This window comes from Gigantopelta aegis, chromosome 12 (genome assembly GCF_016097555.1).
Source record: "Gigantopelta aegis isolate Gae_Host chromosome 12, Gae_host_genome, whole genome shotgun sequence".
NCBI classification, from domain to species: domain Eukaryota; kingdom Metazoa; phylum Mollusca; class Gastropoda; order Neomphalida; family Peltospiridae; genus Gigantopelta; species Gigantopelta aegis.
The window spans coordinates 17,883,624-17,911,395 of NC_054710.1; the positions used below are offsets into that span (position 1 = coordinate 17,883,624).

Consider the following 27,772-nt stretch of genomic DNA (forward strand, 5'->3'; position numbering starts at 1 on the left):
ATAATAAAACATAATAACAGAAAGAGTGTTTTATTCAGGTATTTACCCAAAAATGTCAACATTTCTGGAATAGCTTTGAAGATTGTTGAGTACTAATTTATTCCATGAATTAAACTTGGTTGGTAAAAATGTTAGTAAAACTTCGCCAAGTTCATAAGATTGGCTTATATGGTAGAGTAAAACTTACCGACATCATACGGTTGGGTTATATGGTAGAGTAAAACTTACCAACATCATAAGATTGGGTTATATGGTAGAGTAAAACATCACTGACATCATAAGATTGGGTTATGTAGTAGAGTAAAATTCGCCGAGATCATAAGATTGGGTTATATGGTAGAGTAAAACTTCACTGACATCATAAGGTTGGGTTATGTAGTAGAGTAAAACTTCGCCGAGAACATAAGATTGGGTTATATGGTAGTTAAACTTCATCGAGATCATAAGGTTGGGTTATGTAGTAGAGTAAAGCTTCGCCGAGAACATAAGATTGGGTTATATGGTAGTTCACAGGATTATGATTTACAATTCCCTTTTTTGTTGTTGTGCTTGAAAATAACTGTGATGTATATATTGGCTACATTCCACAAATGTTACTCATTAGTGTTTAGTAAATTCAGATGATTGAATAAAATGTTTGCATTTACATTAACAATGTTTTTGGAGGTTCTTGTAAGAATATACCCATTGATGTGGCACAAATGTACTCACTCTGTTTTGTTATAAGTTACTTTACCAGTTACTAATTAGTAAGTTATTACAGTAAGGGCAATAAATCTTGAAGAACTAAGTAAGTTATCTCCCTTCCATTTTCCATCATTTAAAAAAAAAAAAAAATAGCATGGGACATTTTTCAGTTAGGATATGCTTACATGTAAATCATTGTTGTTTGACATTTTCTGAAATTTATTGAAATTTAGTATTTTTATTAGTTAATGTAAAAGAAATATTTTGTTCGTAAATTTTTTACAAATATTTAAATGACATATTTTGGCAGTTAATTTAATTTTGATGCATATATTAATTTGTAAATGTTAGTCTTCGAAGATTATCATGTTCCGGTTCTGATCTAGAAAATTTACAATAGTGTGTACTGTATTAAAGCTGAATTGTATCAACAGTAAATTGTATGCACGTGTAGTGGAAAAATTAATCTACTTCAAACTTCGTTTTCATAAAGTTAATTGATCATTTTCTTTGGAGATAATGTATGGTTACTACTGTGTTATTTAAAAAAAAAAAAAAAAAAAAAAAAAATGTGGTCAGTGTTTAATTAAAATTTTCACTAAACACTTGTTTCATTGTTTTATAGGTAAAGTACACATTTTGTCATATTGGTGCATTAATACTTACTTTACTTTTTTCTTTTCATTGCAAACTGTCTCATTTTATAATGTAGAATTAAAAAAAGTAGTTTGAAAATGACGCAACAGCAGCTAGTAAATTAGAATAGATTAGATTAGCCATAAATCAAATATTGAAAATTTATATGATTAATGAGTGTCTACTTTAAAAAAATATTTTGGATGTGTTGGTTTGTGTATTGTAACCTCAGCCATTCACCCAAGACATTTACGAAAAAATATTGGTTGAAATAACTCTAAGAAGACATAATATTTGAAATTATCTAACATGGGAATTTGTTTTTAAACTCAATTTCTTGCATGGATACAGTGTTACGGGAAGGTTATGTTTTGTGTGGTCTAAGGGAGATAAGTTCCATTTAGGAAGGGAGATAAGTTTTGGTAAGGGAGATCATATTCCATGATAACAGCACAAATAGTTTGGAATGTACCTTTGGAGGTTTTTGTCTTGGATCTTTTTGCAATCATCAATCAGGGATATTGTGTTACTATGACAACACTGCTGATTCCATTGGTTGGGCTTTTTCTGTGGCAACGCTTTGTATATTAACCTCGTGAAATACTCAACGTCTGATTTTGATGACAAAACTAGATGGCTCAAATTTAGATCGATTAGTGTGGATTTTATTTTTGTGATGTTTGTATTTTGTATTTTAGCTCCATAATAATTTGTTGTACAATTGTTACATGCCCCTGGATAGTACTTGGTGGATTTCATATGCAATACTTTGTACTTAATCTCCTTCAGGGATCTTCCTAAGAACAGGAATTAGCTGATGATGATTGTGAAATTTGTTTACACTCTCAAATAGCATTTGGCACCCTGTTCCCCAGTAAAAAAAAAAAAAGAGAGAAGATTTTTAGACAACTGTAAGATTTTTTTAGTGAATTTTCTAAATGTTTTAGTTAACTTTCTAAGATATTTTGTAAAATACTTTTCTTTTAAAGTTGGCAATCATCTTTAAGATATATATAAAAAAAAAAAAAAAGTATAATAATTAATAAATGTTTTTCTTGATAAAAAAAACCTTCAGGATTACGAAATATACCAAAAACCATCAAAAATTATTTTGTTTTGTATTTATGATATTCATATTTTGTATTTCATCGCTGATAATTAATAATCAACATGCTCTAGTGGTGTCGATAAACAAAACAAACTTTAACTTCTTTTTTTCATCATTGATAATTGGAAGTATTATCATACATAATTAAAATGAACTCAAGTGTTAAAAAAGAAAAGAAATATTTCAGCTACATTAGAAACAAAGCTTAAAGCATTTTATTAATTATTATTATTATTTAATCCCAAAACCATTGGTTTCTGTGGCCTAATCACTGACCAGAGATAATAGTGAGAACTCTTTATGCTTTATTCTGTGGTAGTACAAATTTATACCACTCAGTCTTCATGTCCCAACTATGCAACGTTGCAATCAAGGTATTCATAGGTCGTAGGTCACACACATATTTTGTCTCTGTGAGTTGATTGATCTGCATGTGTAGTTGAAACTGTCACACGATAATCTCATTGGGGGAAAGAGGGGGGGGGGGGGGGGGGGGGGAGATACATGTAATAGATATATAATGAATGATGATCTTAGTAGCAGTTACAATCAGTTTAAATGTGTGCATTGTTATACAAGATGCCGGGAAATTAAGCAGTTTTGTGAATTAAAATAAGGGGAAATAAATATAATTTGTTTAACTGTTGCTGTCTGGCATAGCTGCTTTGTTACCGGACAGACTGGTGGCTGACAGTTTGAAAGCCAGGTTGTGTGATATCCAAGTGGTGTGATATCCAGGTGGTGTATTATCTAGGTGGTGATATCCAGGTGGTGATATCGAGTGACAGTTTACTCTCTACATGGTCGGGGTTGCCTAATGCTGTTGACGATGAGGTGTGGAAGTTTTCTCACATTATCTTGCTTTCTGGCAGCAAAGACGTACAGTATATAGTGTGTAGTACAAATAATAGTGCATACAAGTACACAGTAAGTCCACTGTAGTACATTGGTACACCTTACAATATATTACATGTAATACCATGGTGTAGCATGCAGTATGTCTCGTAATACATTGGTATACAGTATATCATATAATATCTTAGGTGTAGTACACCAGTTTACAATATACCATATAATGTGTTGGGTATAGTACACCAGTTTACAAAGTACCAGGTATTGTACACCAGTTTACAATATACCATACAATGTGTTAGGTATAGTACACCATTTTACAATATACCATACAATATGTTAGATATAGCACACCAGTATACAATATGTCAGGCAGTATGTTTGGTATAATATGCCTGTATACTATAAATATATATTGGATATGGTATACCATACAATACATGTGTATGTCGGGTATTGTACACTGGTATACCATGCAGTATGTTGGGTATAATATATTGGTATCTAGTATAGTACACTGCAAGACCTCTGGTATGGCATACTGAGATATCGTATATTAATGTACCTACTACCTGGTATGCCATGGTGTGTCATGTGTGGTGGAGTACATGACGTACAGTATGTGTAGTAATAACAAAGTGCTAAGTAGTATAATTGTGTAGAGTATTGGCTAGTTGTGTGGACGTGCTGTGTGTATGCAGATATAACCGTATGCTTGGTAACATTATTTACTGTAATGATGTGTAAATGAAACTGGAAAACTCTAGCTAAAGTGAAATGATAAATAATTTCTCTTCTCTTTTTTGTTTTGTTTTTACGATGGCCTATTTGTATAAAGTGTTTGGTTGCATCATATTTTTGTTTAGATTTAGAATAAATTAATTAAACACTGAATTTTGCAAACCTCATCTACTAAAGAATTATAATGTATGCACATTTTGTTGACAAATAATGCATAATGTTTATTTTTAAGAATCAACTTTGCTGATAGTTTTAAAAATAATTTGAAATCCACCTCTTTTTATTGAATTTTCTCTTTCATGTTTGTTTTTTTATATTTTCTAATTGAAATACATGTATACAGTGAGAGAAAGATCTGAAATTGTCTTCTCTAAGATATCAAAATTTATTTATTTGTATATGAGAAGTTTGGTCTATATTAGAAACTTTTGTACATTAGTTTTTAATGTTTAGCAAAAGATGGAAAGTGAGATAGATACCTGGTAATTATTTGTCATAATTTGTAACAACTGAAAGTTATATTAATTGTGGATCCAACAACAATAATGTAAATGTTATTTGGAACCTCGTTAAATTTTCTAATTTAATCTTCCTTACAATTTCAAGCTTGAATTCTCCATTGTAACTAATTGTAGAAGTATTCTAAATAATTTTGTTGAATATTTTTTATTAATTTAAATATTCTGAGAAACTCCTGTCTTAAAACTTAATTAAAATTTCCCTTTATCAAATTAAATTATAATTCATTACAAAAATGAGGAATGTTGATTCTTTTTTGAAAGTGGAATTGAAATTCTTTTTTTAAATAATAGAATTGGAAATTATTTCTTTAAAAGTAGAACTGAAATTCATTTTTCAAAAATTAGAAAATTAGAAAATATTTTCTAGTTTTGATTTTTTAACAAAATCACAAACTAATGCTATAACGCATTACTTCTTTGTCATCCTTTTGACTGCTAGTTTATGTTTCTGGGTTTTTTTTATTATTTGATAATCTAATCTTGAAAGTGCTACTCCACTTGTTTAATGCATCTCTGCATGTCCCCTTTTTTTTAAATTGTTTTTGTAAGATAATTTCTGCAGTCGTTTTGAAGTTAGGTACTATGAACACACTAAGCAGAGTAGTAATTGGTTTACCTGTATTTACCCATTGTCACTGTCATAATACAATTTTTGCCTTATGATATTATGTGTAGATAGGTCGAACTCTGTTGACAGTGTGCGTTGAGTGTATTGTGATGTAATAGTCGGAGCTTAGTCATCTGTTGCAAATTAAACATTTTCATGTTCGTGTATTTTCATTAGCGTTCAGTTCAAATAAATAAAAAAACACAAAAAAAACATTTTATTCGTAAATGTGTTTTGTCTTTTGTCATGTATTGAATAATATTCATTGGAGATGAAAACTCTACATGTTATTGTAGAATTCTGGATTTAGTACGGTACTGATTAAAACTTACTGGTCTTGTTTAATGATGAAAACCTTGCATGTTTCTGCAGGCGTTTTTATCAGTACAGTGCATGTACTCCGTACCTTTTCCGTATATTTCAGTGTGCTCTAGTGGTGGTGGTAAACAAAACCAACTTTCTTTTGTTTTGTCCATATACTCGATTCCATGCACAGGCTTTCAGTTCCCGTGAGTTTTTCAGTTTGGTGATGTCATAACATGAAGTTTTTACTATGACCTGTAGGTACCCTATGTCGATGTCACATTTTATATAGCAATTTGCTGGTGAAAACACAGATATGAAAAAGCACATTTTTCTGTGTGTGGAAACATTGATCACAAGCGGGCCTTAAACGGACGGGCCCTAGTTTCAGCCCCTGAAAAGCAAATTTTTCTGTGTGTGGAAACATTGATCACAAGTGGGCCTTAAACGGACAGGCCCTAGTTTCAGCCCCTGAAAATGGACACTAAGGACCGATTTCTCATCGCTGGTTTAAACCTGATTCGCGGTTTAAACTCGGTTCAACTAAAATTCTCATTTCTCATTGCAAATCAAATTTGAATCTTGGATCAAAATCTTCTTGAACCAGGTTCAAGTTAAACCTCCAAATCAGGCATTTAAGGCCTTGATCCATGGAAATGTGGCCGACTCGGAGACGTTGACGATATGGAAATAATGCTAGAAAATAGGCGTATATTCAGCATACCGTGTGTTTTTAGATTACAGTTTAATCCATTTGATGTATACAGTGACGAAGAATTTCTGCAGCGGTTCCATTTTACCAAAGAAGGTGTGCATAACTTGGAAATTATCTTTCGTAATCAATTACAACGTATAAAGAGGGGCCATAACATTACACTTACGTAACAACTATTGGTCACGTTGAGGTTTCTTGCAACAGGATCATTTCAAATAGTATGTGCGGATTTAACTTCTATGAGTATAGCAAATACAAACCGTGCTATCTGTCACACCATTTTAGTCATTGCAGCATGACGCAGGGAATACATTATCTGGAGATAGGTGGTACGAAACAAACATTTTTGAACAGCAGTGAGTGTGGGGGTGATAAAATATTATTTTTGAAATTCAAAACGAAACCATTCCTGTCATGTTATGCTTTAGAATACCTTTCCAAAGATCTATAACACATGCGTTTAGCATCATTTTTTACCCCTCATAAGGTCACATGTAGGTTTATAACAATTCGTAATTAGAAAATTGGTCATAAATGTTTTAACATCTTGTTATAAAGTGTTTTTTATTACTTGAATATGCTTTAATGAGTTACTAAAATGTTAGTGTTTTTCTGTCCCATGACTGGTATAGACAAAGGCCATGGTATGTGCTGTCCTGTTTGTGGGAAAGTGCATATAAACATATCTTGCTACTACGGGTAATGGAAACTACTGACTTTCGTCTGAAAACGAGTTAGAATTACCAAACGTTTGACATCCAACAGCCGATGATTAATTAATCAGTGTGTTCTAGTGGTGTTGTTAAACAGAACATTTTTTTTTAATATCTGGACAATATTGAATATACAGATTGTTTGCAAGTCTGAAAGTCGGTATGTTTTCTAGAGTATCCAACTATAACTGCAGAATATGAATCGGTTCTCTTTTCTAGCAAAGTGTTTAGAACAATATACATCTTTGCTGTTTTGACGCAAGACTCGGCGACGTTTTTCCAGCATCCTTTTAATTGTTTAGTTGTATGATTTCGGGTGCCTTGAATTGCATTGAATTTAGTGGTTATTGTCCTCCACACACGTTCTATTTCCATATTACTTCTGCTGTTTGTTGGGGTTTTTTTTTATCCTCGACAACATCCCTATGTTCACTAATAATAGAAATAAGTATTTCTCGTTCATATACGGTATAATTGTTACTACGGACTGTCATTACTGGCAAAAAGAAACAAAACATGAACATATGAAGGGGTACATGGAGTGTCTGCTTCATGGAACAGCCTGGTTTAGTTGAGCGAGATAATGATTTCGCACATGAAATAGGATTTGAAATGAATCCTGGTTTATTATGAACTAGGCTTAGTTGATCTTGACCGAAGGTTTAAACCTAGCTGCTTTGAGTGGTCAACGAGAAATCGGGCCTAAGTTTAGTTAATCTGCAAAACGGCAAATACATGTGGATACGGTTATAACCAAGAGAAGCTAAAGTTTGTGATGTTTAAATGGGGGAAATGCCATTAAAAACGGACTAGAGTTTGTCTCGATAACCATTACTTCTCAGATGAACGTGCGTTTTTAGAATTATGAAAAATGCATTTTGGGGTATTACAAAAACCTGGATGACCAGAATCACTGCAGGTGTGCAAAAATGAATATTCTAAATAATAAGATGTAAGTACTTCTAATTTAAATAACCAAAAATTGCTTTATTACTTTGTAGTGTTTAAAAACTAGGTTCTGTCACTTTAAGGACATTTTGGAGGGTGAGATGTAGCCCATTGGTAAATCGCTCACTTGATGCACTGTTGGTTTGGGATCGATCCCCATCAATGGGCTATTTCTCGCTCCAGCCAGTGCACCACAACTGGTACATCAAAGGCTGTGGTATGTGATATCCTGTCTATGGGATGGTGCATATAAAAGATCGCTTGCTCCTAATCGAAAAGAGTAGCCCATGAAGTGGCGACAGCGGGTTTCCTCCCTCAATATCTGTGTGGTCCTTAACCATATGTCCGATGCCATATAACCGTTAATAAAATGTGTTGAGTGTGTCATTAAATAAACCATTTCCTTCCTTAAGGTCATTTTGATAAAATCATGATTGTATACTTCCACTTTAGAAAGAGGATTGAAATAGTTTTGTAGAAGTAGACCTCAATGGACATTTTGACAGTTGAATGGTGCTCATGGACCACGTAAATGGACATTTTGACAGTTGTATGGTGCTCATGGACCACGTAAATGGACATTTTGACAGTTGTATGGTGCTCATGAACCACGTAAATGGACATTTTGACAGTTGTATGGTGCGTGCTCATGGACCACGTAAATGAAAATTTTGACAGTTGTATGGTGCTCGTGAACCGCGTCAATGGACATTTTGACAGTTGTATGGTGCTCATGGACCACGTAAATGGACATTTTGACAGTTGTATGGTGCTCATGGACCACATAAATGGACATTTTGACAGTTGTATGGTGCTCGTGAACCGCGTCAATGGACATTTTGACAGTTGTATGGTACTCGTGAACCGCGTCAATGGACATTTTGACAGTTGTATGGTGCTCATGAACCACGTAAATGGACATTTTGACAGTTGTATGGTGCTCATGGACCACGTAAATGAAAATTTTGACAGTTGTATGGTGCTCGTGAACCGCGTCAATGGACATTTTGACAGTTGTATGGTGCTCATGGACCACGTAAATGGACATTTTGACAGTTGTATGGTGCTCATGGACCACGTAAATGGACATTTTGACAGTTGTATGGTGCTCGTGAACCACGTCAATGGACATTTTGACAGTTGTATGGTACTCGTGAACCGCGTCAATGGACATTTTGACAGTTGTATGGTGCTCATGGACCACATAAATGGACATTTTGACAGTTGTATGGTGCTCATGGACCACGTAAATGGACATTTAGACAGTTGTATGGTGCTCATGAACCACGTAAATGGACATTTTGACAGTTGTATGGTGCTCATGGACTGCGTCAATGAACATTTTGACAGTTGTATGGTGCTCATGGACCACGTAAATGGACATTTTGACAGTTGAATGGTGCTCATGGACCGCGTCAATGGACATTTTGACAGTTGAATGGTGCTCGTGAACCACGTAAATGGACATTTTGACAGTTGTATGGTGCTCGTGAACCGCGTCAATGGACATTTTGACAGTTGTATGGTGCTTGTGGACCACGTAAATGGACATTTTGACAGTTGTATGGTGCTCGTGAACCGCGTCAATGGACATTTTGACAGTTGTATGGTGCTGGTGGACCACGTAAATGGACATTTTGACAGTTGTATGGTGCTCATGAACCGCGTCAATGGACATTTTGACAGTTGTATGGTGCTCGTGAACCACGTAAATGGACATTTTGACAGTTGTATGGTGCTCATGGACCGCGTCAATGAACATTTTGACAGTTGTATGGTGCTCATGGACCACGTAAATGGACATTTTGACAGTTGAATGGTGCTCATGGACCGCGTCAATGGACATTTTGACAGTTGAATGGTGCTCGTGAACCACGTAAATGGACATTTTGACAGTTGTATGGTGCTCGTGAACCGCGTCAATGGACATTTTGACAGTTGTATGGTGCTTGTGGACCACGTAAATGGACATTTTGACAGTTGTATGGTGCTCGTGAACCGCGTCAATGGACATTTTGACAGTTGTATGGTGCTCATGGACCATGTAAATGGACATTTTGACAGTTGTATGGTGCTCCTGGACCACATAAATGGACATTTTGACAGTTGTATGGTGCTCATGAACCGCGTCAATGGACATTTTGACAGTTGTATGGTGCTCATGGACCACGTAAATGGACATTTTGACAGTTGTATGGTGCTCCTGGACCACATAAATGGACATTTTGACAGTTGTATGGTGCTTGTGAACCACGTAAATGGACATTTTGACGATGGTTTATTGGTAAAGTCATTATCGTCAGACTTGCTATGTGCTGAATTTACTCTGGTGGGACCAATTTCAGCCAGATGGAGCAGGAAAAAAAAGCTCTTTAGACTGGTTTTTATGTCATGTTTACTTGACAGACCTCATCGAGAACCAATCAAATTGTTTGCAAATGTTAGCATTGCATTTACCAAGTGCCTGTATGCATGGAACATTTTGTTTTCAAAATCTTCCAAAATGTTCCCTTGTATGTGTTGGAGCTCTCCATTTAGGAGTAAATGCATAATTCAACATGAAGGTAATGCTATTACTTGTACCTAATCACTTCCTGTTGATCTCCTTGGTCACTGTCTAGACAGCTGTGAGCCCGATTGGACACTGTCTAGATAGCCAGGGGCCATATTGGACATTTTCTAGACAGCCGGGGTCAGATTGGACACTGTCTAGACAGCCGGGGGTCAGATTGGACGCTGTCTAGACAGCCGGGGTCAGATTGGACACTGTCTAGACAGCGGGTGCCAGATTGAACGCTGTCTAGACAGCCAGGGTCAGATTGGACACTGTCTAGACAGGGGGGGCGGGGTCAGATTGAACGCTATCTAGACAGCCGGGGTCAGATTGGACACTGTCTAGACAGCCGGAGGTCAGATTGGACACTTGTCTATACAGCCGGGGGCCAGTGGTAGAGCACTTGCTTGAGGTGCACATGACTGGTATATCAAAGGCTGTGGTATGTGCTGTCCTGTCTGTGGGACAGTTGTTATAAAAGATCCCTTGCCACTAATGGAAAAATGAATTTGTTTTCCTCTAAGTTTATATCTCAAAATTAACAAATGTTTGACATCCAATAGCCAAGGATTAATAAATCAATGTGCTCTAGTGGTATCGTTAAACAAAACAAACTAACTATTTGCTTGAGATGCAGTAGGTTGCAGGATCAATATCCCTTGGTGGACTTTTGTTTTCAGTCTCGAATAATGTCCACTGACTGGTACATCATAGGCCATGGAATGTACTGTCCTGTCTGGGAAAGTGCTTATAAAACTACTTTTGCTGCTTTGTGGCTTAGAATTGCCTATACGATGGCATCTGGGTTTGTCTCTGTCGTCCAAATGTTTAAATAACCTAATGTTGAGACACCAAGTAAGCAGATTTTATAATGTGCTGGGGGTGTCGAATATCTTTTTTTCGTTCCTGTTTTACTTGTTTTGCAAACTAGTGTCAAAAGAACTGAACATTCCTTTCCTTTCTTCTCTAAAGTGGGTGTTGCAGCAAACTTACGTGATTGGCTAGGTAAAACCTCAAATTAATACACAAGTATAAGCTGCCGGACAATGGTAGGCATGTTAAGTGATTAGCAATAGGAGGCCAACACTTGTTGGAAGCTGGAGAGATGAGGACTGGGATGTGGAAGTGGATAGAAAGGTAGGACGAGCTGTCTGATCAAGAAGACCTGGAAATATCAAAATGGGAAAAGCTGTGCTCAAGATCGCTGGCATTAACCTCAATGCACCTCTTCCCCCATCCCCCCCCCCCCCCCCCCCCCCCCCACCACCACATTACACATTTTCTTGTCATCATGTAACATAACATATAGACCGTGCTTAGCCCCACTCCAAATATAAAATCCTATGACCAGTGTGTGGGATAAAAAAAAAATATATATATATTTAAGAAAGAAAGAAAAAATTGACAGATGTGCATACATGCATACAGTGAAACCCCTCTAAATCAAACCCTCACGAGACAAGGTATAAAGTTATTTTTAAGTTGTGTCCAGTTTAGAGAAGTTCTAATCTTTACTGGTGTTTACAAAGAAATAAAAAGCTTTTGTTTTCAGGAAATTACGGTTTACCGAGGGTCCAGCTGTTTGTGTGTGTGTGTGTGCGTGTGTGCGTGTGTGTGTGATAAGTTTTCAGGAAATTATGGTTTAACGAGGGTCCAGCTTTGTGTGTGTCTCTGTGTGTGTTTCTCTCTCTGTGTGTGTGTGTGTCTGTGTCTGTGTCTGTGTGTGTGTGTGTGTCTGCATGTGTGTATTTTCTGCGTGTGTGTGTGTGTGTGTGTGTGTGTGTCTGTGCGTTTGTGTGTGTGTGTGTGTGATATGTTTGTGTAACTGTCAGTTGATTAGTACATGTATTTAATTAAGATTGCAGTAATGTTTAATGCATTTGTTAAATAATATTTATTTAATTTAGATGTTTAACACATCTATTCTATTTTATTTAACTAGAATGCAATGGAATACTGGCATGTTACTGTGACCTTGTCATTCAGCTTTTTCCTTCAGTTTTCAAATCATTTTAATGACGCCTGAAATGTGATGCAACACTGTGCTATACTTCGTGCATACGAACGTGTGAACCAGAGGTTGCTGCTTTAACAATCAGACTTTTGCTATTTTAAAACTTCGACCTGCCATCACTGGTATTTAGCTATGGACAAATTAATCCATATCTTTGGATGCTTGGAAGAGAAACGTCTATCAAATCTGAAATGTTGTCTGCATGTCTATGTATGTATCTGCTGTTGCCTTCTTCTTGCTTGTATTGCACAGGTATTTGGATGGTCAAATGCATGCATAGTCAAACTTGGTGTGAAGTGCATCTTGTGTAGCAACCATTTGTCTCTGTCCTTGGTGGACCTTCCTTGGGAATGTGAAAGGTGTAATTTGCAATTCTGCTATGCTATAATCTAAATTTGTAAATAGTAAATGAAATTATTTGGATTTAATATTTTGTAGGCACATAATTTAATATTTAATTTAATTTAATACCTTTCACAATACAAATGAATACATTTATTATTTTAATTATTGGGGGTTATTATGCATCTTTGGATATGTGCTATCCTGTCTGTGGGATGGTGCATATAAAAGATACCTAGCTGCTAATGGGAAAATATTTAGCGGGTTTCCTCTCTAAGACTATACCAGATGTTTGAAATCCAATAGCCAATGATTAATAAGTCAGTGTGCTCTAGTGGTGTCGTTAAACAAAACAAAGTTTGACTTTGTGACTGTACGTTACAATGGTTGGTGTATACAGTGTGGGTGAATCCTTTGTACATACACAGTGGAGGTGTGCAGACTGGCCGTACTGACTGTCCTTTATAGACAAGTGGTTGTTATACAAGATTCCCATTACAACAGATTGAACTATCCACTTAGCAGCACTTAGGATTATAAACACAGATTAATATAATAGCAAGACAAGACACGTGATTTTGCCCATGTCTGTACATATATACATTGTGTTTACAGGTATGTTGTGTTTTTTGCTTGGTCTGGGGACAGGATGTACTCAGTGGTAAAGCGCATGCCTGATGTGTGGTCAGTCTAGGATCGATCCCCATCGGTGGGTCCATTGGGCTATTTCTCATTCCAGTCAGTGCACCACGACTGGTATATCAAAGGCTGTGGTATGTGCTGTCCTGTGTGGGATGGTGCCTATAAAAGATCCCTTGCTACTAACGGCCTCGGTGGCGTAGTGGTTAAGCCATTGGACTACAGGCTGGTAGGTACAGGGTTCGCAGCCCGGTACCGGCTCCAACCTAGAGCGAGTTCTTAAGGGCTCAATGGGTAGGTGTAAGGCCACTACACCCTCTTCTCTCTCACTAGCCAACTAACAACTAACCCACTGTCCTGGACAGACAGCCCAGATAGCTGAAGTGTGTGCCCAGGACAGCGTGCTTGAACCTTAATTGGATATAAGCATGAAAATAAGTTGAAATGAATGAATGAAATGGAAAAATGTGTGCTCTAGTGGTGTTGATAAACAAAACAAACTTATTTATTTACTTGGTCTGCATGTCAGTGGTGGATTACTATAGTAAAATGTAGAATTTTCTCACTTATTTGTTTTGTGGATATTAATTTGCTGGATTTATAGGTTGACAGCCATAATCGTCACTGAAAGTGCGTTATATATTATCACTGTTTTGTGCTGGACTACTCGCAGGTAACCATTGTTACTTTTAGCCATGTGGACTACTCGCAGGTAACTATTGTTACTTTTAGCCATGTGGACTACTCGCAGGTAACTATTGTTACTTTTAGCCATGTGGACTACTCGCAGGTAACCATTGTTACTTTTAGCCATGTTTAGTTTTGAGTCCTCTTTTTCACATTTTTAATCATTTAAATTCATTTCTGCATTTTGTTGTAATACTAATATTTTATTTAACATTTTAAAGTGAAACTAACATGTCTGTAGTGTTATATTAATATTAGTTATTTATTACATCATTTTAAAGTGAAACTAACCTGTCTGTAGTGTTATATTAATATTACTGGTATTTATTACATCATTTTAAAGTGAAACTAACGTGTCTGTAGTGTTATATTAATATTAGTTATTTATTACATCATTTTAAAGTGAAATTAACCTGTCTGTAGTGTTATATTAATATTACTGTTATTTATTACATCATTTTAAAGTGAAACTAACTTGTCTGTAGTGTTATATTAATATTACTGTTATTTTGACATCATTTTGAAGTGAAACTAACCTGTCTGTAGTGTTATAATAATATTACTGTTATTTATGACAAGACAGAAAAGGTACATACATGGTAAGCTAAGTTCAGTGACTTTCAGCCAGTTGATGCTAATTGTGTGACATTCAGTGTAACTTGGTTTTAACAAACAATTTAATTATGTGTATAAATCTTTAAAATATTTATACGGAATACTCCTTTTCATTTCATTTTAATCATTTTAATTTTGTTGTTATCAAAGTAATATACAGTGAAACCTCTTAAAAACGGACCCTCTGTAAACTGAAATCCCCTCAAAACCAGACATTTTTCATGGTCCCTTTTTAAATATCTGTACAGAAGAGAACCTCTCAAAACCGGACCCTCTGTAAACCGGAATTCGAGGTCCTTTTTTAAAACTTAGTACAGAAATTAACCTTTCTAAACTGGATACCTCTGAAAACCGGACATTTTACTTGGTCCAGAGGGTGTCCGGTTTAGAGGGGTTTCACTGTATATTATACTATGGTAATGGGTCTGTTATCTATTCAATATTTTTATTGCATGTTGACAATGCTCTATTTATATTTTTTTTATCAAAGTTTTTATATAGTGATCAGAGTAGTAATATGTCTGTTGACAATGCACTATTTTGTTATCAGAGTACTAAAATATAGTGAACATTATATTGCCAGTAGAGTAGGGTAGTAGTAAATACTGTGGTATGTGTTGTCTGTTGATGATGGCCTATCTGTTCCCAATATAGTTATACCGTGGTATGTGTCGTCTGTTGATGATGGCCTATCTGTTCCCAATAGAGTAGTAATACCGTGGTATGTGTTGTCTGTTGATGAAGACTGTTTTCCCTGCAGCCCAGGCCGGCCTCGCAACGGGGGCGATCGTCGGGATTCTCATCGCCATCCTCATCATCCTCTTCGTCGTCATCGATGTGTCTCTCTACTTCACCAAGCAGTGCGGCGTCCTGTGGTTCCTCCAACACAAGATGGGCGCAGGGGCGGGTGAGAGCAGCGGGGCAGCAGGAGCCATGGAGGAAGGTGACAGGTGAGCTTTTTTCTTCTTTCATTCTCTACATCAAGTGGCAGGTGAGCTTTATTTCTTCTTCTTTCATTCTCTAGATCAAGTGACAGGTGAGCTTTATTTCTTCTTTCATTCTCTAGATCAAGTGACAGGTGAGGTTTATTTCTTTCATTCTCTAGATCAAGTGACAGGTGAGGTTTATTTCTTCTTTCATTCTCTAGATCAAGTGACAGGTGAACTTTCTTCTTTCATTCTCTAGATCAAGTGACAGGTGAGCTTTCTTCTTTCATTCTCTAGATCATGTGACAGGTGAGCTTTGTTTCTTCTTTCATTCTCTAGATCGGTGACAGGTGAGCTTTGTTTCTTCTTTCATTCTCTAGATCAAGTGTTCTTGATGTATGTTAGACACTGAAACAAATGTAGATTAAAATGTGCTGAGATGTTGTTAAAATTATATCCCTTCCCTTCCTACCCCCCTTCCCTGTTCCCCCTTCCCCTCCCCTCACTTCCCTACCCATCTCCTTCTTTCTCTTCCGTTCCCTTACTTTCCTTCTGTTAAAATTATATCCCTTCCCTTGCTATCCTCCCTCCCCTGTTCCCCCTTCCCTACCCTTAGCTTCCCTACTCATCCCTTCCATTTCCTTTCTTTCCTTCTGTTTCATTTCCTTCTCTGCTGTTATTCTGCCCTGCCCTGCCCTCCACTCTCATCCTCTCTCTCCTCTCTTCTCCTCCCCTCTCCTCCCCTCTTCTTTTCTTCTCTTCTCTTTCTTTTCATTCTCTTTCACTTCTTCCTTTCCTTTTCTTCAACACATTTTACTTGTTATTGGGAATACAAAGTATACAGTAAAACAGATTTAAACCCTACCGCTCATAGCTGATACTGTTATTCTAAAGTTAACCTGTAAGTGTTTACGAGTGTGATTACAGTGAGAGGAAGGTAATGTTGTTCTAAAGTTAGCCTGTAAGTGTTTACAAGTGTGACTTGTGATTACAGTGACTTGTGATTACAGTGAGAGGAAGGTAATGTTGTTCTAAAGTTAGCCTGTAAGTGTTTACGAGTGTGATTACAGTGAGATGAAGGTACTGTTATTCTAAAGTTAACCTGTAAGTGTTTACGAGTGTGATTACAGTGAGAGGAAGGTAATGTTGTTCTAAAGTTAGCCTGTAAGTGTTTACGAGTGTGATTACAGTGAGAGGAAGGTACTGTTGTTCTAAAGTTAGCCTGTAAGTGTTTACAAGTGTGACTTGTGATTACAGTGACTTGTGATTACAGTGAGAGGAAGGTAATGTTGTTCTAAAGTTAGCCTGTAAGTGTTTACGAGTGTGATTACAGTGAGATGAAGGTACTGTTATTCTAAAGTTAACCTGTAAGTGTTTACGAGTGTGATTACAGTGAGAGGAAGGTAATGTTGTTCTAAAGTTAACCTGTAAGTGTTTACGAGTGTGATTACAGTGAGATGAAGGTAATGTTGTTCTAAAGTTAGCCTGTAAGTGTTTACGAGTGTGATTACAGTGAGAGGAAGGTAATGTTGTTCTAAAGTTAGCCTGTAAGTGTTTACAAGTGTGATTACAGTGAGAGGAAGGTAATGTTGTTTTAAAGTTAACCTGTAAGTGTTTACGAGTGTGATTACAGTGAGAGGAAGGTAATGTTGTTCTAAAGTTAGCCTGTAAGTGTTTACGAGTGTGATTACAGTGAGATGAAGGTAATGTTGTTCTAAAGTTAGCCTGTAAGTGTTTACGAGTGTGATTACAGTGAGAGGAAGGTAATGTTGTTCTAAAGTTAGCCTGTAAGTGTTTACGAGTGTGATTACAGTGAGAGGAAGGTAATGTTGTTCTAAAGTTAGCCTGTAAGTGTTTACAAGTGTGATTACAGTGAGAGGAAGGTAATGTTGTTTTAAAGTTAACCTGTAAGTGTTTACAAGTGTGATTACAGTGAGAGGAAGGTAATGTTGTTCTAAAGTTAGCCTGTAAGTGTTTACGAGTGTGATTACAGTGAGATGAAGGTAATGTTGTTCTAAAGTTAGCCTGTAAGTGTTTACAAGTGTGATTACAGTGAGAGGAAGGTAATGTTGTTTTAAAGTTAACCTGTAAGTGTTTACGAGTGTGATTACAGTGAGAGGAAGGTAATGTTGTTCTAAAGTTAGCCTGTAAGTGTTTACAAGTGTGATTACAGTGAGAGGAAGGTAATGTTGTTCTAAAGTTAACCTGTAAGTGTTTACAAGTGTGATTTATGATTACAGTGAGAGGAAGGAGCCGCTGCTTGCTAAAGACGAGGTCAAGGTTGAATCGGAGGAAGCACCAGAAGAACAGTGAGTATTGGAGATCATCATTCCATAAGCTGTCTTCACACTTAGGCCTCCTTTCCAGTAATGTGATTTGGCACGCATTTCTGCGACCTTATCAATGCAATAGTAACATATGTGGCTAAAACTCCTACCTGCAACGTATCAATCGACATAACACCACAGATATAAATACTACAACCCCTCACCCTTAAAGTGAATCAGAAAAAAAGTTGGTGTTATGCTGCTCATTTCTGAGATAATGGGTAGTGTCTATGACTACTCTAGTTCCGCACAAAATTTGAGTACTTTTTTTTTTTACAGGTACCCCACACATGTTTTAAGCACCGGATTACTTGACACAGTGGTACTAGATGAAATAAAATTGCATACATTTTTGCCCAGATGAAACTTTTTCTTTTTACAACCAACACTCACATTTATCACCAATCACAGGACTTGTGGTGTTCACTTCTCTATCAAAAGTTTGGTGCACCTTGAACTTTGACCCAGCCAGCAGTTATTTGGTTTAGTACTACCTGTACTAGCTATACCGGTATACGGCGGAAGTGTAGTTACTTTTGCTCAGCTAATAGCTATCGTGTGCAGGAGATTGGGCTGTGTTTCGTCTCTCGTGATCGTGAGAAAAATATCTCTGATAATTGTGTTTGATATTTTTGGCCACGCACATAAGCGTATGAGGCAGGGGGCAACTAACAACTAACCCCCTAGAGCTGGAGCAAATCCTTAAATTCGGGCAAAAAACTACAGAGATATTTGGGCAAAATGTGTTAATCTGAGACCTTTTTACTGTGTTTCCATCATTCTACCCTCAAAATTAGTTGTAATCCATGTAAAAATACGTAGCGATTCATTTGCAACCTTATATAGCTGTTTGCCAGTAATGATAATTAATATGAATAAATGTTGTGATCCAGATTGGGACATTTTCATTTAATTCGGGCAAAAATCAGCCTGCGTGGAAAAAATCGCACCATGAGTTATTAGCTGAGCTGGATTTACCAACTGACCAATGGAAACATGACAATTGCGTCAGAGTGACGTCATTGTGACAGTCATAAAGAAACTAGCTCAGTACCGTCAGGTAGCTCACTGTGAGCGGTGAAATGGCTGTGACCTAACAGCTGAGCAAAAGTTCTTAAGTAACTTATTGCTTGGTTAATAACTCATCTGTGGTAGGCTTTACATATGTTAAACTGGTTTAATTATACCAGTTTAGCTAAAACACTTTTGGATATGACGAGGTTCCATGCGTGTAATAGTTAAACCGGTATAAGGCGGAAGTGTAGTTATCAGCACTTACTCAAGACATCAAAACAACAAAGAACTCTGTTAGGCCATTGTTAACGCCATTACTGCTTATTTAGACTGTGACATCAATTAATGGTACTGCCGCCTTTTACTATTTTAAGTAAACCACATACATAATAGAAAAAATTAACTTTGCTATCAGGGAAAGTCAATCACTGGTTTCTGATGTTATGGTTCATGACAGTTTAACTAAACCACATACATAATAGAGAAAATTAACTTTGCTATCAGGGAAAGTCAATCACTGGTTTGTGATGTTATGGTTCATGACAGTTTAACTAAACCACATACATAATAGAGAAAATTAACTTTGCTATCAGGGAAAGTCAATCACTGGTTTCTGATGTTATGGTTCATGACAGTTTAACTAAACCACATACATAATAGAGAAAATTAACTTTGCTATCAGGGAAAGTCAATCACTGGTTTCTGATGTTATGGTTCATGACAGTTTAAACTAAACCACATACATAATAGAGAAAATTGACTTTGCTATCAGGGAAAGTCAATCACTGGTTTGTGATGTTATGGTTCATGACAGTTTAACTAAACCACATACATAATAGAGAAAATTGACTTTGCTATCAGGGAAAGTCAATCACTGGTTTCTGATGTTATGGTTCATGACAGTTTAACTAAACCACATACATAATAGAGAAAATTAACTTTGCATTCAGGGAAAGTCAATCACTGGTTTGTGATGTTATGGTTCATGACAGTTTAACTAAACCACATACATAATAGAGAAAATTAACTTTGCTATCAGGGAAAGTCAATCACTGGTTTCTGATGTTATGGTTCATGACAGTTTAACTAAACCACATACATAATAGAGAAAATTGACTTTGCTATCAGGGAAAAGTAAAGTTTGTTTTATTTAACGCCGCCGCTAGAGCACATTGATTTTTTATCTTATCATCGGCTATTGGACGTCAAACATATGGTCATTCTGACACTGTTTTTAGAGGAAACCCGCTGTCGCCACATAGGCTACTCTTTTTACGACAGGCAGCAAGGGATCTTTTATTTGCGCTTCCCACAGGCAGGATAGCACAAACCATGGCCTTTGTTGAACCAGTTATGGATCACTGGTCGGTGTAAGTGGTTGAGCCTTGCGGAGCACTAACTCAGATTTTGGAGTCGGTATCTCGATTAAAAATCCCATGCCTCGACTGGGATCCGAACCCAGTACCTACCAGCCTGTAGACCGATGGCCTGCCACGACGCCACCGAGGCCGGTCCCTTGCCATCAGGGAAAGTCAATCACTGGTTTCTGATGTTATGGTTCATGACAGTTTAACTAAACCACATACATAATAGAGAAAATTGATTTTGCTATCAGGGAAAGTCAATCACTGGTTTGTGATGTTATGGTTCATGACAGTTTAACTAAACCACATACATAATAGAGAAAATTGATTTTGCTATCAGGGAAAGTCAATCACTGGTTTGTGATGTTATGGTTCATGACAGTTTAACTAAACCACATACATAATAGAGAAAATTGACTTTGCTATCAGGGAAAGTCAATCACTGGTTTCTGATGTTATGGTTCATGACAGTTTAACTAAACCACATACATAATAGAGAAAATTGATTTTGCTATCAGGGAAAGTCAATCACTGGTTTCTGATGTTATGGTTCATGACAGTTTAACTAAACCACATACATAATAGAGAAAATTAACTTTGCTATCAGGGAAAGTCAATCACTGGTTTCTGATGTTATGGTTCATGACAGTTTAACTAAACCACATACATAATAGAGAAAATTAACTTTGCTATCAGGGAAAGTCAATCACTGTTTGATGTTATGGTTCATGACAGTTTAAACTAAACCACATACATAATAGAGAAAGTTGACTTTGCTATCAGGGAAAGTCAATCACTGGTTTGTGATGTTATGGTTCATGACAGTTTAACTAAACCACATACATAATAGAGAAAATTGACTTTGCTATCAGGGAAAGTCAATCACTGGTTTCTGATGTTATGGTTCATGACAGTTTAACTAAACCACATACATAATAGAGAAAGTTGACTTTGCTATCAGGGAAAGTCAATCACTGGTTTGTGATGTTATGGTTCATGACAGTTTAACTAAACCACATACATAATAGAGAAAATTGACTTTGCTATCAGGGAAAGTCAATCACTGGTTTCTGATGTTATGGTTCATGACAGTTTAACTAAACCACATACATAATAGAGAAAGTTGACTTTGCTATCAGGGAAAGTCAATCACTGGTTTGTGATGTTATGGTTCATGACAGTTTAACTAAACCACATACATAATAGAGAAAGTTGACTTTGCTATCAGGGAAAGTCAATCACTGGTTTGTGATGTTATGGTTCATGACAGTTTAACTAAACCACATACATAATAGAGAAAATTGACTTTGCTATCAGGGAAAGTCAATCACTGGTTTGTGATGTTATGGTTCATGACAGTTTAACTAAACCACATACATAATAGAGAAAATTGACTTTGCTATCAGGGAAAGTCAATCACTGGTTTCTGATGTTATGGTTCATGACAGTTTAACTAAACCACATACATAATAGAGAAAATTGACTTTGCTATCAGGGAAAGTCAATCACTGGTTTCTGATGTTATGGTTCATGACAGTTTAACTAAACCACATACATAATAGAGAAAATTGACTTTGCTATCAGGGAAAGTCAATCACTGGTTTCTGATGTTATGGTTCATGACAGTTTAACTAAACCACATACATAATAGAGAAAATTGACTTTGCTATCAGGGAAAGTCAATCACTGGTTTCTGATGTTATGGTTCATGACAGTTTAACTAAACCACATACATAATAGAGAAAATTAACTTTGCTATCAGGGAAAGTCAATCACTGGTTTGTGATGTTATGGTTCATGACAGTTTAACTAAACCACATACATAATAGAGAAAATTGACTTTGCTACCACAACTGGTCAAAGGCCGTGGTATGTGCTTTTCTGTCTGTGGGAAAGTGCATATAAAACATCCCTTTCTGCTGATGGAAAAATGTAGCATGTTTCCTCTCATGACTACATGTCAGAATTATCAAATGTTTGACATCCAATAGCCAATGATTAATTAATCAATATGCTCTAGTGGTGTCATTAAACAAAACACACTTTCTTGCTCAGACAATACAAGGATCCTGACACTTGTTTTGTAAAGTCAGTATGACACAGAAGCTCATATAATAATGTCTATGTATCTATGTTATGGATTTGTCTGGCCTTGTTTTAGGGTGAAGGTCGAGGATGAGACAATGGAGGAGAAGGAACCGGAAGACAAAGAAGAAAAACCATCAGACACGTTGATCGAAGAGTCGGCCACCGAACCTGACGCGGTATAATAATATCTACTAATTTAATAATATCTACTAATATATACTCTTCAAAAAAAGTAGGGGAAAATGAAATATTAATGTTAATATTAACTATTAGACCGAACATACGTTTTGACCACAGACATCCTAGTAAAGAATGTTCAGGTCTGTTTATTAATGCACCGAAACACATTCCATAGTTTGCACGTACATCACGCAGTTGCCCCGTACATGTGCATGGGGTGTCATTCTCAATTTTGACAATTTCGAGGAAGGTTGATTAATCACTGTGGAACATTATTTCTGTCAATCTTTTTCATTCTGTTGATCATACAGCATTTATTGTTTTGTTTTTAGTCATTTTTATTGTTTGAATTTGCGATGTACTGATAAAAAAAACGTCAACTTTCAAATTTCACTTCCGACTCCAATCGTCCTTCAAAATCTGTGGTGGTCATAAAACCACCTGTAATACTGAACTACCGATTGTAATGTTTCCCCTATTAATTCACTATTATCATATGACCATTCCCCACAGCTAATATACCTTACAATTTTAGCAATTGTAAATTCGTATTAGAGTTCCCCTACTTTTTTTGAAGAGTATATGTACTAATATAATAATATGTGCTAACATAATAATAATAATAAGTACTAAAATAATAATTTAAAAAATTATATAATTAGTAATTTTTCGCTGTTATATTGCCTCCATGATGTACTTGAGTCCGTTCATTGTGAAGTATACGGTAGTTGAATGTTTTCCATTTATATTTAGGAAAAAGCACAGGAAGAAGCAAAGGAGGTTTCGCCCAAGACGTCCCCAGTTTCTGAGACGCCAGAGGTCAAAGGTGAAGATACAGAGCCCAAAGCCTGATGGGCACAGGAAGTGGCTACCACAGAATGTGTGTGATACGCTTGAGTGTTGATGGGCTTAGTGTTAATGGTGCATTGCGACTATGTTGTAAATGGAGTTATCTCCCCTAATACGGTCTCACCATGCAGTTTCTTTTTCTTGAAGATGTTGAAAACAAAATGATATGAATACCAACATCTGTGGGACCAAGTCCTCTGTATTCTCTCTGTGTATTTAATATGTGGAATCACAGTTTCGTGAAACTGGCCGAACAAGAAAAAATATTCATTTATTTTCTTTCTTTTTCCTGTTTTGGTGCTTGGTGTTTTAGCGTGTAGTGTAAAAATAATAGACTGAAACAGGTTTATGTGTGTAAATGACACCATCATATTATAACAGTCCATCAAATTCCACCAATCAAATAGTCCCATTCAATTTTCTCATCTTTTATTAACAGAATCACAGTAGACCAGAGTGGCTATAATTATTCGCAATTGACACTCATATTTTTACCATATTTTTGGAGTTATCTTCTTATTTTTCAAATTATCTCCACTATTAAACTGAGGCAAATTACTTTTCAGTTTAAAGTTGCACTATGGACCTGTTTTATTGTTCACAATACATGTACTAAAAAATTGCACATTGTTCTTGTTTAAATGAAATTAGCACCACTGGGACATTTAATAAAATACTTTTATTTACATTTATAATTTATCTGAGATATAAGGTAGTATTATTACAATGATAACACTAGCAGTATATAATTTATCTCATAATGTTTCTAGCAGTATAGTTTTTCTGGCCGTGTAAATGTTTAATCACGACAGGTGTAGTAGACATGGTAAACATTTTGCTTTTACTTTTAAATATAACAAATCTAGGTGCTCTTTTTTCAGATGTTATCATAGTTTGAGGTATTTTTCTGCAACATTATAATATGTAATGAGATGTTTTATGCACATTGTTAAATATTTTAAACTGGTGGTGTTTACATGCAGTATTTTTGTTTGTTTATTTGTTTCATGGTAATAGTTTATGAAAAACATCGCAAAAAAAAAAAAAAAAAAAAAAAAATGTTATGGCTGCCATCTATGTGCCATATTGTACTGTATTGATGGTTGTCATTGTAACTAATATGTCATGATTTCACAAACTTTACATCTGAGCTTTAGGTTTATTTTCAAGATTTTGTTAAATAGCAAAATGAATGCTATGAAAATTATGTGATCAAGCTTTTTATTTTTATTAATTCAGTTGAAATGATACACACTATTCAAATGTAAAGGGAGGTTACTCTGCTGACACAAAGCAATATTAATGACTAAAGGGAGGTTACTCTAAATGTTCAGTTGAAGGGGTTGGAAAAAAAGAGTAAAATCAACAGGTCAACTGGTATTTTACAACTGAACTTTATTCTTGGAAATGTTTGATGCTTTTGTTGATGGTGCTTACCCCTAGTTACGTTGTGACTAAATGTTTTAAAGCTTGTTAGAAAGGAGAAATGTTTGTAACATGTTCTTCATCACTTACATGTACAGTCTAAGTCAGAATGTTTGGGCCGAGTAAAACATTGATTTCTAGGCAGCATAGCTCGGTGTCCTACAGTATGCCACAGTGTGCAGGGATCACACTCAATAGCATTGTGTTTTAGACAGTTTTAACATGTGTAAATTGTTTTTTCTTTAAAATTGTAAAAAGTAGCTAATTTAAATCATTTTTATTATTCAATAACTAAACGTTGAGGACACTTACAATCGGATTAGGTCCAGAATATTACGGCGACTTTGATTTCTCACTACTGTTAATAACTCGCCGACTTTCGGCAAAGAAAACGCTCATTTCGCCGGCTAGATTAGGGCCTGATTAGTATACAAATTGGTAATTGGTTAATTTGTTATTGGGAAGGTAAAGCTTGAGTAGAGCGTAATACATAGTAATATAAAACATCCACAATGTTATTTAGATCAAAGTGGAATGTACCAGTGGGATGCGTTATAATGACTTAAAATGGCAATTGATATAACTGAATTTGAATAGGTACTTTGTCTTTATTCGTTAAAATGTTTTCATTGTGTTACATTGTTTAAAACACATTTCATGGTAATAAATAAGATATTAAACTTACTCCACTTTACATGTAGTTCATATCCCTCGTGAAGTAATTTTCTTTTGTTATTTGAGACAAAATCCCATTTAATATTCTGTAAATATGTAAAAGCAGTAAATTCGTATCTCAGGATAATTGTAATGAATTATAACATATATGCAGCTGTTGTGTTGAATTCCACTGGGTATTTACTACAAATGCAAAAACAAACCCAACAAAGTTGCCTTAACTTAGATTTTCAGATCAGGTAAAATAAATTAAAATGTTTCAGGAAATCTGCATCGTTATTAACTGATGTTTGTTTCACATGTAAATCTGGGACTGGTTCCAGTGTTTTGTGATTAAAATTCCACATCACTTGATTGACGTAGAAAAATAATGGTAGGTAAAAATACTGACAACAAATGGAATTTTTCGTAATGATACAAATGGACAGACATTTCGGTCTGAAAAAATTACATATTTAAAAAAGTGCAAGTGCATGTTTTTAAAAACGAAATAATGTAAAGAGTGAAAATGGGTCCCAGGATAATAAAATCGGTCCCAGGATAATACAATCGGTCCCAGGATAATACAATCGGTCCCAGGATAATAAAATTGATCCCAGGATAATAAAATCGGTCCCAGAATAATAAAATTGGTCCCAGGATAATAAAATCGATCCGGGGATAATAAAATCGGTCCCAAGATAATAAAATTGGTCCCAGGATAATACAATCGGTCCGGGGATAATAAAATCGGTCCCGGGATAATAAAATCGGTCCCAAGATAATAAAATTGGTCCCAGGATAATAAAATCAATCCGGGGATAATAAAATCGGTCCTAGGATAATAAAATCGGTCCCAAGATAATAAAATCGGTTCCAAAATAATAAAATCAGTCCCAGGATAATAAAAAGAAGAAACAATAATTTTCTCACCATTGATCATTACCCATGTTGTTGGGTATGTTACAAAATCTTCGTCAAATGATTTAATTAAATTCAGGATTCGTTTAGTTAATAAAATCAGCATCTTATATCTTGCTATAAGCTATTCTCTGTGACTTCTATTTGAAATTCATTTCATTTTCTATTTTTCTTTTTTCTTTGAGCACATCCCAGACCAAGCTAAGACGAGAAATACATTTTTCAGCTGTTAAACAGTGTACATATTTATTCAGCGCCAATGAACACTTAACATTCCAGAATTATTAGGGAGCGTGGCAATTATTTAACTGATGAACATGATTTTGCTCAAGTCGTGTTCATATTTTATTACACTGAGTGCAGTTTTGTCACAAAATCTTACAAATGATGTTCAAACTGAACCAAAGCTCAACCTGTATAGTTCCAGTATAAGAAGATTGGAAGACAGGAAAGTGTTCAACCTGTTGCGACACCATCAAGTGAAAATATTATCATTTATTACTTGCAAAATATCACACCATGTTTCTTTTAAGATTTCCTCAAGACTCAAAGATTATTTTGCACAATGAAAAAATAATTTTGATATTTAAGAAATTGAAATGGGTTGCTTTGTGCGTGATATCATTTTGTAAAATCCTTTGCTAAATGAGATGGTAGATAAGTGCTCAAATTTGATGAATTTAACTGATCGATTTTTTATTATTTATCTTCCTTTTGTTTTGTTTTTCTTTTTTGTGCTAACCTTTGGGCTTGCTCATTTAAAAGTATAACATTTTGTGCTAACCTTTGGGCTTGCTCATTTAAAAGTATAACATTTTGTGCTAATAGACAATTGTTGTAGCTAAAATAACTTACATATCCATTTTTGGTTACAAAAATATGATTACAACCAGTTAATTAAAAAAAGAATAATTGTTGAACTCAGCATGTATTTTGTTGAACTGATATTCAGTAGATTGTTGTTGAACTTAAAATGGATTTTTCTGTAAAATCATTTGATCCAGTTGAACTGAAAATTATTACTTCTGTGACGCATTTGATCCAGTTAACTCCAAATGAATTACTTCAGTAAACTTGTTTGATCCAGTTAACTCAAAATTAATTACTTCAGTAAACTTGTTTGATCTAGTTGAACTCAAAATTAATTACTTCTGTAAACTCATTTGATTCAGTTGAACTCAAAATTAATTACTTCTGTAACACATTTGATTCAGCTGAACTCAAAATAGATGGCTGCTGTTGAACTGAGTCTCACTAGATCATGATGAACATAGACTCAACCATTCCTGTTGAACTCAAACATAGCAGTGTTGACTAACATGATAATTCTGTTTATACTTGA

The 27,772-nt window shown here is 35.6% G+C and overlaps 1 protein-coding gene across 4 annotated transcripts in view; it reads left to right on the top strand.

Annotated features, from left to right (window-relative positions):
• The window catches only part of LOC121385766 (fasciclin-2-like), a 131,576-nt gene extending 103,826 nt beyond the window's left edge, over positions 1-27,750 (top strand). For all 4 annotated transcript variants that reach the window (XM_041516537.1, XM_041516540.1, XM_041516538.1 and 1 more), the window contains 4 exons: positions 15,443-15,632; positions 17,849-17,917; positions 22,475-22,577; positions 23,335-27,750. In XM_041516537.1, coding sequence (XP_041372471.1) covers positions 15,443-15,632; positions 17,849-17,917; positions 22,475-22,577; positions 23,335-23,433 — 461 coding nt within the window. In that variant the 3' untranslated portion in view covers positions 23,434-27,750. The remainder of the gene's footprint in view (positions 1-15,442; positions 15,633-17,848; positions 17,918-22,474; positions 22,578-23,334) is intronic.
• The last annotated feature ends 22 nt before the right edge of the window (positions 27,751-27,772 follow it).